This window comes from Pygocentrus nattereri, chromosome 17, assembly GCF_015220715.1.
Source record: "Pygocentrus nattereri isolate fPygNat1 chromosome 17, fPygNat1.pri, whole genome shotgun sequence".
Lineage (NCBI taxonomy): Eukaryota > Metazoa > Chordata > Actinopteri > Characiformes > Serrasalmidae > Pygocentrus > Pygocentrus nattereri.
The window spans coordinates 1,419,633-1,434,723 of NC_051227.1; the positions used below are offsets into that span (position 1 = coordinate 1,419,633).

General features: G+C 42.2%; 1 protein-coding gene across 1 annotated transcript; it reads left to right on the top strand.

Annotated features, from left to right (window-relative positions):
• Positions 1 to 657: 657 nt before the first annotated feature.
• scg2a (secretogranin II a) lies at positions 658 to 7,382 on the top strand. The gene is made up of 2 exons (XM_017708879.2): positions 658 to 885; positions 5,023 to 7,382. Exon 2 carries the CDS (start codon positions 5,031 to 5,033, stop codon positions 6,993 to 6,995), a length of 1,965 nt encoding a protein of 654 aa, XP_017564368.1. The 5' UTR covers positions 658 to 885; positions 5,023 to 5,030; the 3' UTR covers positions 6,996 to 7,382.
• The last annotated feature ends 7,709 nt before the right edge of the window (positions 7,383 to 15,091 follow it).

Consider the following 15,091-nt stretch of genomic DNA (forward strand, 5'->3'; position numbering starts at 1 on the left):
TTGTGTATGAAACAATGGTTCTGTAGAGTTTGAAAACAAACCCCAAAAAACTGGCATTCTGTCTGCGACCCACACACAGCACTCCTGGACCCAAAGGCGGGCCAATATTGTTTTGTCGATCGTGACCATGCTGTTTTTTCAGCATCATTAGGCTTCACCTCCACTGGCTACACTTTTGAAAAAGACGTCTGGGAATGGCTTCATTGAGTTTAAACGGTTCTTTGCATTATGAAACGGTTTTTCAAACCGATGTAGAATATATAGAACCTTTTTGAAAATGGTTCTAGACAGTACCAAAAAGCTTTGCTCTTGTTAGGATATCAAGCTTAGAAGAATCCGTCTGGCTGCTATATAGAACCACATACAATACATTCTCCATCAATCTGTTTCGCCATAGAAAGAACCATATAGAAATGGTTGTGGATAGAACCCATGGCTCTAACCACTGCCTTTATTAATGAACCCTTGAAGAACCATCTTTTGATCACTGTTTAAGGTAAACATGAGGGCTAATATTAGTCATCTGAGCCTGTTGCGAGGAAACTTGTTCCAGTGGGTGTGTGCGTGATCACTGAGCAGTGGTGGGCGTTTCTTGTGTTTGGAGCCATAACAAATCGTCTGACGTATTCCTTTCGCTCTGCATGATGGTCTGACACAGAAGGAGCCTTGAACGGCCAGCCGAAATGTGTGTGCGCGCATCTGTTTTTGCGTATGTTGCTGTGATGACGCGCGGGTCAGGTGGCTCCTCTTAGTGACGGGCGGAGCTGCTGTCCGCGGTTCTGAACAGGCACACGCACACTGTCGGACACCGCTGCTGAGAGGGAGGAAGAGGTGGAGCGATGCGCCACGCATGCAAGAGATTCCGCTAAGCGTACTGTAGCACAGGTGAGTGGCATTTCAATGCCTTAACGTCCTTACAAGCCGGAATCAACAAAACAAGCACTTTTCCAAAGCTTTTTACGAAAGTATTTGCCTGGTATTTGGTTTTTATGATGATTTCATAGTAATGCATATATATGTATATGTAATATATGAGTTGTCAGTACAGTAAACCCGAACCCAGTAGCCCACTTTGTCTTTTCCTCAGCCGTTAAAAGCGTGAGCGGGTGTAGCTGCGGGACGTGTGCGCCGCCCGGTCTCCGTAGTAACCGACGATGAGTCACTGACTCGCGGCAGCGATTTGGACTCTGAGTCTTTTTAGCGCGTGCATGGCTGCGACCTGCGCGCTCCGTAAATACTCCCCCAATAAGGCTTTCCACCGACCACAGCGCGACGCATGTGTGTGGGGTTGGCTGTTCGGCAGGCGAGGTGAATATATTTATAACTGTATACAGTTTAAAGGTCGCAGATGTGGCTCCTGACTTCTGGCTCCATCTCATGGATTTCTTCTCTTCCATCAGCAGCGCCTGGTTTAATGCAATGAAGACCTGCTTATTAAACTAGGTTTTGGGTGGTGACTGTAAATACTGGACTTCCTCCCGTCCAGATTCATATAGTGGCTCATTAAATCACACCGGTGTCTGTAGTTGTCCACGTGTGTTTATTCTCACGTTAATGTTTCTGGAACAAATAAACACCGACTGCCTAAATAAACAACTTCACATATAATTTTCTAAAATGCCTGTTATTGTTTGTTTACAATATGAAGTGATTCCAGATCTACACTTCTTTATGTGATGCTAAACCCTTCATCCTTAATACGAGTCCATGACGTGTTTTCTTTCAACTTTGCCCATAAAACTGTACTTTTCTACTCTTGCTTTTAGTGTTCGTCTATTTTCTTCTGAGATTATGTTCAAATTATATTTGGGGAAATGGAGGAGCAGCTATAGTAAGAATCTCACTGTGCAGTGTAACTGCCTGTCCTGCTGTGCATATGACAATAAAGCTCTCTTGAATAACTCGAATAAATAAAGGAACAGTTCCAGCGTAAATAAAGCTCCATTCCTTACCATAATTTAAATACGTGAACACTTGAAGCTAAAGCTCAGTGTTGCCCTCTGTCCTTTAAATGTAGCAGTTTTGTTCTGTAATTATAATGTTAAAAATAAATAAATAAATAAAAACTTAAATTAAAAAATAAAAAAAATGTGTACAATCAGTAAGATGAATAGACTAGGGAGCAGAACCAGGACTATTTTTGTAAGCGAACACTGAACTTGAAGAACATCTTGGCTGGTGGTGGATTAATGTGGCATCTCCTGACGGAGGGAAACAGTTTCTAGCTGGAGGAGGCTGAATCTGACCTGCTGCTCTCTTGCTGAATTGATTATTCTAAGGATGCTCTCTCAACCCCACCTGTATCTCCTCCTCTTGTTCATTTTGCGAAGATGTGAACACGAACTGTGATGCTATAGACTAGTTTACTGGCTAAGCTCTATTCTGGGCCCCTGCACTCCCTTCAATTACACCACTGTTCCTAATAGTTCACATGTACACCATTCAGGCATGACATTCAAATCTACACTCATCAACCATTTTATCAGCCCTGCTTACCATATGGGTGCACTTTACGGTCCTACAACTGCAAAAGTTTTAAACACCTCCTGTGGGGGGTCCAGAGCATTAAAGGATGAAAGGGGACTCACAAATTATGCAGAGAAACAGATGAACTACAGTCTGTAATTGTAGAACTACATGTGGAGGTGATAAAATGGACATTAAGTGTTGAAATGATCTGGTTTTAATGTTATGGCTGATCGGTGCATGTAGACAGAGAAAGGTGTAGGAACACTATATCCATCAATTTACCTGTATAAACAACTCGTATAAAGATCAAAACAGGACACGTCACAGGCACAATAGATGACTATAAAACAGTACGTCTGGAAAGTTATACAAATTTGAAATTATTAGGGTTCAAGCACGCAGTGCAAGAACCCCATTGTTTTTGTCAAGATTTTTCTTATTATTCTTTTTCTGCCCTGAAACAGAACGCACAGCCCAAACCGTAAGTCCTACAGACTTGAAACTTGGTCAATTGGTAGTAGTCCCTCCTGCTACTCAGGCGCAAGAAAATCAGCCCAGTCGGCCACAAGGGGGCGCTATAGCGAAGTTCAACGCATTTGGGCCTATATCTCCTAAACCAGATTTTTGCCAGACGTGGCAAATTTTTTTCTAGGTTTCTTGGGTCCAAACAAACCACTTTTGTATTTGGACCGTTTAGCTCCGCCCACTTAGATTTTTTGCAATATTGCAAAATATGCAAAACGTACTTTTGCGAACTAGTCCGCCAATTTTCGCCTGATCCTCATGTATTTGGTCTCAAAAAATTCAGAAGAGCCTAAACATCAAAAATCATCAAAAACATTGAGTTCTCCATACAACATGGCTGCCATATGCAAATGAACACGTCTGTATAAATTCAAATTAATTGAGAATTAATTGAAAAATCTGTAACTCAAGCATCGTTCGGCCAAAAAATTTCAAACTTGATATACACGTTCGGCACAAGATTCTGAGGAATGACTTCAATTTTTATGCGCATATGTAATTAGGGGGCGGGGTTAATGCTATATAGCTGTTTCTCAGTATCCGTACATGCTATCAAGCTCAAACTTTGCAGGCAGCATCTACTCCCCATACTATATGTGATATTTTAAGGACAATTTGATACATTGAAATTTGTGCTCGCCATCAGCCAATCAGAATTAAGCAGGGTTTTGACAGGATTAACATTGACCAATCATCATGAAACTTGAATGGTGTCTACAAGTATCCATTTCCTAACAACCAGTCAAGTTTCAAAAGATTTGACCACTGGGGGGCGCTATTCATAAAATAAACTTATTATTACATGTTATTACTATATTCTTAGAAGGTTGGTGGAAATTCCATATGAGTCCACTGTAGTACATCATGCTAAACAATTTTCCCAATATATGTTTATTAAAACACTTCACCGTTTTTTAGTAATCATTAACTGTTTGAAAAGCATGCTTTTCAAACTAGTCTCTGGATTTTGATCCAAACTTTTCAAATTTGGTCTAGAATGATTCTGGGGCCTCTCTAGGTAAATAATTATCAAAAAAAATTTGACTTTTCGACTCCGGGTCATGTGGATCAGTCAACTAATTACTGCGGTCATGGCATTTCTAACTTGATTTACTGTCACTCAAAGAACATTGGCCAGATCACCTCCAAACTTTAAGCATCATTGCACACTGAGACTGTAAGGGTGCATGCAACTTTTCGTCCAGATAGGCCTTTAGGGGGCACTTCAGCACTCAAAAACACTTCAAAATCAATTAAATTGCTATTACAATGTTATTACAAGGTTGATCAACAAAGAATTGGTGCTATATGACTCAGTTCACTCACCTGAACAACTTTCTAATTGCATGTCATGTCAAAAATTGTACTGCTTGTCTGGTATTTAGCCTTATTTGTTAAAAGATTTCACTATACAAAGGCTTTTTATACAAAGGTCAAAAGGTCATTCTGACCAAAACCTGGTCAACGTCTATGGTTCAAGTCCTTGATCAATAATGATATATTGAGGCCTTTTGACTGATTCTGACCCAGTTTCACTGAGCTGCTCTACACCTAAAGGGCTCCTTATTACTGCATTAGGCCTCTCTATGGCCTACATCAAGTCAATGGGTTAAATACTGAACCAGTCCACTGTGTAAAAGCTACTATGTGAGAAATGCTGCCAATCGTCATGTAGTTCTGACATCTATGTTCTACAAACCAGTGTAGCTCAGTACATATGAATGGAAACTTATAATGTGGGTAAAGACCTCTGCTCGTTGTTTATGCAAACTGAAGGCCTTTTGATGAATTGACATTTCGGTTCTATTCGCTCGGCCTCTGAACAAGATTCAAACAGCTTGAGGCCTTTTTACACCTGATGGGCTAAACTGCTGAAGGGCTGGTACTGCTTGTACGTGCTTGAACCCGTGGTTATTATTATTATTATTCTACAGCACCCTAGAAATTGTAACATTTCATTTAGTAATACAACACTTGTTTAAGAACTTTAATTAACTCCTCTCAATCCCTCCTCTCTCTGTCTCACAGGTGAAACAATGCAGTCATTGCCACAACTGTATGCTCCAGGCCTGTCTTTTGTTTTGTCACACTCCTTCCTCCTCCTGTTCCTTTCTTTGAACACTTGGGTTCAGGGGGCAACACTGAGGGAGCCTCATCTGTGGGGCAATGGGCTTGTCACTTTCAGCCCCAGCTCTCAAGCCCTACCACCACCACCAAGTGCAGCAATGCTACAAGCCTTGCAGTACATCCAGAGCCTTAATCAGCGAACACCTCATGACCCAGTCACCAACAATGACCTAAATGATGTACGTACCATGCTACAGCTTGCTGTGCCTGAAAAGACATCAACAGGAAGGCATAATGGCAGAGGAGAGGAAGAGGAGAGGGATGGAGTGGAAGAAAAAGAGGAAAATAAAGGTCAACACTGGATCCAGGCAGTTCTCAATACCCTGCAGCAGACTGATGACCAAAGGACCTCTCTGAAAACACCCTACAGAGCTACCAGCAATTTTTTTACACCCACCGATCCACTTTTTCCACTCTCACCTGCTTCTGAATCAAAACAACAGCAACACAGGCAGAGTGATGTCATGAATTATGGGAGGAGCATGTGGGCCAATCAAGGCATCCGCAGACGCCACAGAAAGTTTCCACTGATGTTCGAGGATGAGCGAGGCCAAAATCAGCCCCTTAAACGGAGTAACGAGAATGCAGAACAGTACACACCTCAAAAACTGGCCACCCTCCAATCAGTGTTTGAGGAGCTCAGTCGAATCGCAAACTCTAAAGCTCACAGCAAACAGCAGGATACTGAGGATGGTGATGGTGAAAACAGTAATGAAGATGATGATGAGTACAGGGAGAAAAAAACAGTGTTTGAGGATGTAGCAGGAGAAGAGGAAGAACTGATGCCACTAGAGCAAAAAACAGAACAAGAGAAAGAAGAAGCACAGGGATACAAGTTTAATGATGGATTTGGTAATGGAGATGAAGAAGAGCAGTATAAGAAGGGCAATGATGTGGAAGGAGATGATGAGGATGAAAGATCCAACCAATCAGATGTGATTGAGATGGAAAAAGTGAAGGACCCAGATGACATCAACAGGTTGGTGAACTACTACTTGATGAAAATTCTAGAGAACACAGGGACAGAAAATCAGAGGAGAGATCAAGAAAAAGAGAAAGAACAAGTAGAGGAGGAGGAGGAGGAAGAGAGTGACAGAGAGGAGGAAACAGGGGAACAGGAAGAGGAGGAAGATGAACAAAGAGAGAAGAGAAGGGCAGCTCAGCTGCAATACAGCGTAGATCCCCAGTCTGTGTATCAGCTTATTCAGATCTCCAAAAAACTTCAGATTCCATCAGAAGACATTCTAGACTTGCTAGAGGATGAAGAGACTAAGAAACCTGACAAGTCCTGGCAGCACAGACAAGCACAGTCAAAGACACCCTCAATTAGTTACACTAGCTCATACAACACATACAAAAATCCAGCCTACAGCCTACATCCAACTACAGTCTACCAACAGCCACTGGAAACACCAGAGAAAACCAGAGTTACTCAAAACATCCTAAGGATCCTTGGACTGGATAATGCAGCACAGCCTAATAAATCCCTCCTAAGGCCAAATCAGTACAAGTCTGCATTAAATTATTATATGGCAGAGAGAGAACTTCCTGATTACACGTTCTCTGAGAACAGCAGAAATCAGCATGAGGCTGACTATGATGACACTGTGCGTGAAGATGAGCTTGCCAGTTACCTTGCAGCAGAGATGTTTGCAGAAAGACAGAGGCGTGCTCCACTGGTCCTCGAGCGCACTGTCCAGGATTACTTTGCACAAGATGGGAAAAGTATGCCAGAAGAAACACAAGCAGAACATAAAGAAACAGCTGAGAATTCTGATGAGGAGACACTGCTGAGAATTATGGACTACCTGAATCCAGAGAGTGAAGACACAGATAAAACGCACATTAACAGGAATAAAATCACAGGAATGTAGATCTTTACACTTGTTTAAATCTGACTATAATGAAGTATAATAAAGTATTTTGACAAAAGGAAAACATGCAATCAAGTTTAATAAATGTAATGTTTTAGTTTTGTCTCAGATGATAAACAGTTCATGTTTTAGCAGAGCCAGTAGCTTCATAATCTTGGTAGCCTGTGTGTCTCAGAGTCAGTTTATTGTTAACCTTACAATACTGTAGTGATTTAAATACTTTAAAAAGTCAAAGCCTCTGTCAATGTCTTAACCTCCCCATTCTCACTCACTTTCTCAGTAAAATATTATTCACTTGTTGTTTCCATCAGTCGCATTTCAAGCATTTGGCAGTGTGTGACGTGATAGAAGTAAATAAAGACTTTGCTTGCATTATGTTCATTTTAATTGTGTAATGTCTTTATATGCTGTGAAAACTCAGAAATGGTTACAACAATCATGTCTATAGAGATTAAGCAGTGGTTTTTGGAGCATCAAGTTTATTGTAAAGGTATCCAAAGTCTTCAAGGTGGTTGCAGATCTTTTCTTACAGTGAAGTAAGCAACATGATTTCCTTACAGTGCTCTCAACAATACTGTGTACTGGTGGTGTAAGATCTAGTAATAAAAAAGACCAAAAGTCGGTTTTTATATAATGTTCTCAACATGATCAGACCAGTCCTATTATACAAATCCACAATTCGAGAATAATGACCACTCATTCATTTTTAATGATCGATCACTGACAGTAACATCGATATTTAGAGGACAAATATCAACAGAAAAGCAACTACTTTAGTGTGAAACCACTAAAAATTACATTCACTCTCCTTCAAAAAGCAGGTCAGAGTAAATATGATTTACCGTATATTGTCAGGATGAGTAGCCTTGTGGTCAGACCTCAACTGAATCAATGACAATGGACATTGTCTGTTGATATGCGCAGAACCAAGTCAATGAACTCAAATGAAATCAATGGAAATTAGTTGAAAATGCTTCTAAATTACATACGGGAGGAAATTGGAGGAGCAGGTACAAAGTGAAAATAAGCACACATCACACATAGAAAACAAATTTAAAATGTGAGTGTGAGAATTTTGAATAAAATAATCTTTCAATAAAATGCACCACCCAAAAAGAGTTCAACTGTTATTTGGAAGGAAATTGGATCGAGCCAGGAACTGAGAACAACGATAGGTAATCCGCTTAGCCACAAAATGGAATTAATATAAAAAAAAAAACAAATAGATTTTTTTCATTTGAACACACAAAGAAATGGGCTCATGCATGTACACCCTCACTGTCATATGAAAACATCAAACTTTTTGCACACCGTTTTAAAAACAACAGCTGCACTTTATGTTGTATGAACATCTGATGAGTAGATCCATAGAAATTGTCTAAAATTATTAGAAATAAAATCCTGTTATATTAAATGGAGGAACATTTCCATTTCAATACAATACAATGTTTCAAACATGCTTCATGCTGAAGCCAGAAAACACTGGAAACAAACAATGATTGCACTTCAATAGATGGGCTAGTCTCTACCTGTACACCAGTAAGGTGAAGCTAAAGGTGTTTCCAATAAAGTGTCCAGTGAGGGTTAAGACAAAGAGCTGGGCTTATGCATATATATCCTCACTGTCAAATGAAAACAAACATTTTTTGCACACCACTTTGAAAACGCTAATTATAATATAAATCTTGTTACTTTGGATTGAATTGAAGAACATTTTCATTTCAAAAGATAGAAACAGACAGCCCAGCATATCACCAGGGTCCAGCTTCCAAACCTCCCGGATTTATACACCTGCTGCTGCCTGAGGAAGTCCAGAGGATTCTAAAGGACTCCACCCACCCAATCACTGTTTGTTTACACAGCTGCCAAGTGGGAGAAGATATAGATGTTAAGAATGAGTCGCCTCCGATAAAGTTTCATCCCCTGGGCCATCAGGCTGCTGAACATTTATGGCATTTGGCTGACGCTTTTATCCAGAGCAACTTACAATTTGATCATTTTTACACAGGTAGGTGAAGGCGGTGTTAGGAGTCTTGCCCAAGGACTCTTATTGGTATAGTGTAGGGTGCTTGTCCAGGTGGGGATTGAACCCCAGTCTACAGTGTAGAAGGCAGAGGTGTTAACCACTACATTACACTGGTGCTGGTGTTTCAGTCTATGTGCCCATCACTACACTTCTGAATCATCATCATCATCGACAATCCACACTGCAACGACACCCCGAACAGACTCACTATGATCTCACTGTAACTTCAGTCAGCAAATCTATGCGTGCACATAAAGACGGCCATCTTGCACATCTTTTATTCACAATGTGGAATATGTACATATCAGTATTCTATCCCCTGTGTACACTGCATCTCATTTATCTACCTCAGACTCACACATGGCAGACACTGGCATTGTGTAAAACAAATATCATAGCTTTTTATTTTATAACTTTGGCCATGCTGCCTTGGCAATAGTTCAAAACTTTTCAACCAAACATTTATTTTGAAATTAATCCATGGATACAGTGAAAGGAAGTTCATAGTGGGCCTAAGCAGAAGGCCTAAGACAGTTAATAGGAAGTCTGCATGTACTTGATTATATATTCTGATTAATATCTTTACAAGACCTGCGTAGGCCTCCAGCTTCATCCAGTGTGTACAAACCTATGAGAACCCTTGGTCTGGTCTTATGCCAGAAACTAAGCAAGTTGGAACCTGGTCAGGGTTTATATTGGAACTAACTGACACTAGTAGCTGTAATGAGGTTGTGAACCTAACCTTTACTTTGAAGTTAGCATAAGTTTGAATTGAAATTAAGAACTTTAAAATAGTCAGCCTCTATTAAGTCCCAATAGGGTGGTGTAATACTTGGCCAACACTGTAAGCCAGCCTCAACCAGTGGCTCTATGGGGCTGGGACCCGATATGCTGGATTGATCTATGAAGGTAAGCAAGGCTGTTCCAGGTCAGTGAGTGGACGGGAGGCCATGCTGCCTTGCCAATAGTTCAAAGTTTTTCAACCAAACTTTTATTTTGAAACTAAACTATGGCTAGAGTGAAAAGAAGGTCACACTGTGGGACTAAGCAGAAGGCCTAAGACAATTAATAGGAATGTTCAAAACTTCAAAGTCGCAGAGCAGCTGAATAGGGGAAACTAATGCCCGACGCGCCAGCTGTTCCACGTAAGTCCAAGCTTCAGTTAACGTTGCTTTATTCTGTATCAAAAATCAAGTATCCAAGCATTAGAAACTTCAGCCTCCACACACACCTGCGATCCACAAACAGCATAAAAGTCCAAAGGCTAGCAGTTCAAAGGCAACGTTCACATCAGTAACTTACAGCGTTTAACTTTCAGCAAAAAGTAGCCCCCCCCATCACCCACTCACTCACACCTAGCAAGTGAACAGGTGATATTACAAATCATTACCGTCACCAACACCACGTGACCGAGATCGTGCACGTCATTACCCAGGTGCACACAAAACCTAAACCCAAGCCTACGCCTGTCTGCAACATTCCGGCCCCTAATTATTACATCACCACACTGTAATAATTAAACATCCGACACCACAATCCAAGGCATACAACCTCACAGATTCTCAATGAATCAACACAGTGTACTCAAACTCCATCTAAATTATTTTCTCTTTTCTTCTCTTCTTCTTATCAGTCAGTCATAGGCCAGAGGTTACCAGCACTTAGCCTAGATATCAAGTCAGTCTACGATGTATGTCTAATGTTCAACATCAAGTCATATTATAGTTGCATCAAGTTGGTTCCAAGATGTCATGAGTCAGAGGCCTCCTGAAGAAGGCATATCTTTGTGACCGGTCTACATAGATGGCTGGTTGAGATCTTAATCCAGACCTGACGTACAAGTCCTTTCCTGTCTGGTACAGCTGCTGTGACTCTGCCAATGATCCAGGAACCACAAGGTGCAGAGTCATCCACTATGAGAACCGAATCTCCAGGAATGAATTTGCATTTAATCTGTGCCCATTTCTGGCGCTGTTGAAGTTGTGGCAAATATTCTTTAATCCATCTTTTCCAGAAGAGCTCAGATATGTATTGGACCTGTCTCCACCTCTTACATGCATAGAGATAATTTTTCTGAAACAGACCAGGTGGTAAGCAAGGATTGGACTTGAGAAGGAGGAGGTGGTTCAGTGTTAAAGCTTCCAAATCGTTGGGATTGGTGGATTATTGTGTAATGGGCCTGCTGTTCAAGATCGACTCCACTTCACAAAGTACAGTTTGAAGGCCTTCCTCATCCAAATACTGTGTCTGCAAGGTGGAGTTGAGAACCTTTCTGATGGAACGTATCAACTGCTCCCATGCTCCACCATGGTGTGATCCAGTTGGAGGGTTGAAGATCCATTAACCCCCTTCAAAGCCAACGCATCAGCAATCCTTTCCTGATTCCACTCTTCCATAGCTTGTCTCAGCTCACGCTCTGCTCCCATTAAGTTGGTACCATTGTCGGAACGCAGCTCTTGAACCTGGCCTCGTCTTGCGATGAAACGGCATAAAGCATTAATGAAAGAGTCAGTATCAAGAGATGAGGCAACCTCAATATGTACAGCTCTAAACGCTAAACACGTAAAGATGGCTCCATATCGCTTCACAATACTTCTCCCACGCTTTACTTCAAACGGGCCGAAATAGTCCACTCCAACAAAACTAAATGGAGGTTTCTCAGGGGTCACTCTGGCCTAGAGATCCACAAAGCCGTCTGCAGACCACACACTTTGACGTAATGCTTCTTATCAAAGCACCCGCACCAGGAATCCAATACTTCTGATGCAGCCTTGAGAGAATGTGGTTCCTACCATTATGACCCACCTCTTTATGGATATGCTGTAAAATGAGATTGGAAATGTAAAAATCCTTAGAGATTATGACAGGGCGTTTGGAATCTTCAGACATAACACCTCTACTAAGACATCCGCCAACTCGCAGCACTTCATCCTCCAAAACAGGATTCAACCTATAGATGTAGCTACTTCTTTTCACACCCTCACCCCTTTGGAGGCAGGAGATTTCTTCAGCATACCTCTTCCGCTGACAAAACTTTATTATTTGCATCTCAGCATCCTTAATCTCTTCCAACGAGAGAAAGCCATCACAGAACCCCACTCTGTGATGAACATCCTTACGCTGAGATGAATCAGATGCAGACTGAAAATGTGCCTTGTCCTTTCTACGATGCAAGAGCAATGTCTTGAACCTCAAGATCCAACCCATCACCCTGACAAGGCGTATCCAAGATGAAGTACGATTAATCAAATGAGCCAACAGACCATCACCATCTGCTTGCAAAGCATTAATAGCGGCAGACACTTTAACTTCAGGGTCTTCATATGGGAGCTCCTGCAAGTACTCTGGGTTTACAGGCCATTCTTTCTTACATTTACATTTACAGCCTTTGACTGACGCTCTTATCCAGAGCGACTTACATTTTGGTCATTTTACACAGGAAGGCCAAGGTGGTGTTAGTAGTCTTGCCCAAGGACTCTTATTGGTATAGTGTAGGGTGCTTGCACTGGTGCGGGGTTGAGCCCCAGTCTACAGTGTAGAAGGCAGAGGTGTTAACCACTATACTAACCAACCTCTTTCTCTGGCTGCATAAGAAACGCAGGACCAGATATCCATTCAGTGTTAATTAAAAAGGGCTCTGCCCTCATACCTCTGGAAGCAAAGTCTGTGGGGTTGTGTGTTGTGTTCACATACCTCCACTGGGAGGCCTTAGAAGCCTTTAAAATCTCTGACACTTCGCTACAAAAATACGAAACCTAGATGTCTCATTATTGATCCATTTCAGCACCGAGGTACTGTCTGTCCAAAACACAGAGAGGCTGTGTGTGTGTGAGCAACTGTTACGCAGGAGCAGGTAGGTAACAGCACCATACCCCTTCTCACTTGCATCCGCAAAGTGATGTAACTGAGCAGTGGTCGTCTCTCCGAAGTCAGGAGGTTTTAAACATCATCTGATGCTAAGGTTGTCCAACAAACTCAATTCTCCCACCCAATCTTTCCACTCTTGAGCAACTATGGATGGTATAGTGTCATCCCATCCTATGCCCCTCTGGCACAGGAGCAAGGAACCCCAGAGGGTCATAGAAGGAGCTCACTGTGGAAAGGATTCCTCTGCGGGTCAATGGTCTGTCTGGGATAGATATATAGAATTTAAATGCATCTGAATGCACACACCACCGCACTCCCAATGCTCGCTCAACAGGCAAAATATCGCAGTCCAGATCTAAGTCCTTAACTTCCTTTGCTCTTTCATCCTCAGGTATTACAGCAAGAACATTGCGGCTATTACTTTTCCACTTTGTCAGGCGGAAGCCACCCTTAACACAGATGTCTCCAAGGTCGATGTAAAGAGATATAGCTTCCTCTTCGGAGGCTACTGAAGCAAGATGATCATCCACATAGAAACTGTACAAGATTGTGTCAATCACCTGCCGGCTAAACTGTGTTTTGCTGTCTTCTGCACACTTCCATAGAGCATAGTTAGCACAGCTCGGAGAAGAAGTCGCCCCAAACAAATGAACACCCATCCTATACTCTTGCATGCTCTGACTGAAATCGCCACCAGAGAGATCTCAGCAGGTCAGCATCTTCCTCTGGCACACGCACCTGATGAAACATAGCTTCGATGTCAGACATCAACACAACGGGTTCTTTCCTGAACCTAGTCAACACACCAACCAATGCATTTGTCAAGTCAGGGCCACTCAGGAGCTGCGCATTAAGAGAAACGCCTTGAAATGATGTTGCACAGTCGAAGACAACCGGGATTTTCCCCTTAAAAGGGTGGTAAACCCCATGATGGGGAATATACCAAACCTTGCCATCGCTGCGCTCCAAATCTTTAATTGGCACTCTTTGTGCATATCCCCTGGATATGAGATCTTCCATGAAAGCAGTGTAAACTTTGTGAAAATCTTTCTCTCTGATGAACTTTCACTTCAAGCTTAAGGCACGTTGTTCCACAATCACACGGTTGTCAGGCATTCTTATGTCCCAGTCTTTCAGAGGCAGGGCAATGCTATAATGCCCATTGCTCAGAGTCACGGTCTCACTAGCCATCCTCAAAAACTTGGAATCTTCCCATGATAGCCCCAGCTGCTCATCCTGGCTGCTCTCAGGGAAGTCCATCTTGAACTGCTGTTTCCATAACTTGTCGAGCGTAACAGCAGAAATTCTGTTGGCTGTGACTGTTGATGGACATCCTGGACTTCCGCAGCATTCCCTGCCAAGTGGCCCATTTACTGTCCAACCGAGCAGTCTTAATGGCAAAAGGTCCATCACCTACACTCCGGACAACCTCCAGAGGTTCCAATGCTCTGGGCATGTTCATGCCAATCAAAAGCTCCACATGCGCCTCAATTTCTGGCAGATAAACGTGCTTCAAGTGTGGCCAGTCATCCAGGTCTTGTTGTTTTGGGATGTTACACACATTAACAGGCATTCTATGTTGAGTAAAGAGGTCAGGCATTTCACTGTAAACATCACTGCCCAAGCCGGCAACTTCCAGTTCAGTCACAATGAAACTGTCTACCACTTTCTCTTGTCCCATAGTGCGCAAGAGAATCTTGGTCTTCCTCCCAGCGAGATTCAGCTTGTCCAGGAGGCCCACTGTACAAAATGACGCAGAACTCCCCTGGTCCAAGAAGGCATATGTTTCCACTGTTCTTTGGCTTTTCTTTGATGGTAACTGGTACAATGGCAAACTTAGTCTTGTCCACCGGCCCCAGTAAGACCACTAGTCTGGACTGTAACAGGAACGTTATCTGTTTCAGTGTCGGATTTGACCTCTTTCTTCTCCTTGTGATGGATATGAAGGATACTTGGATGTCTGAAATCACACATTTTACATGAAAGGCGTTTTCTACATTCTTTGCTGATGTGTCCAGTACACAAACATCCAAAACAGATGCCATTTCTTTTAAGAAAGGAAATCTTTTCATCATGAGGTTTCTTATCAAGCAGAGAGCATGACTCTAGCATGTGTCCACCCTTGCAGAACAGACAAATCTTCACAAAAGTGTGACGATCTTGAGGCTCTGTTTGATTTTTTCTCTCAAAAGCAGTAACAGTT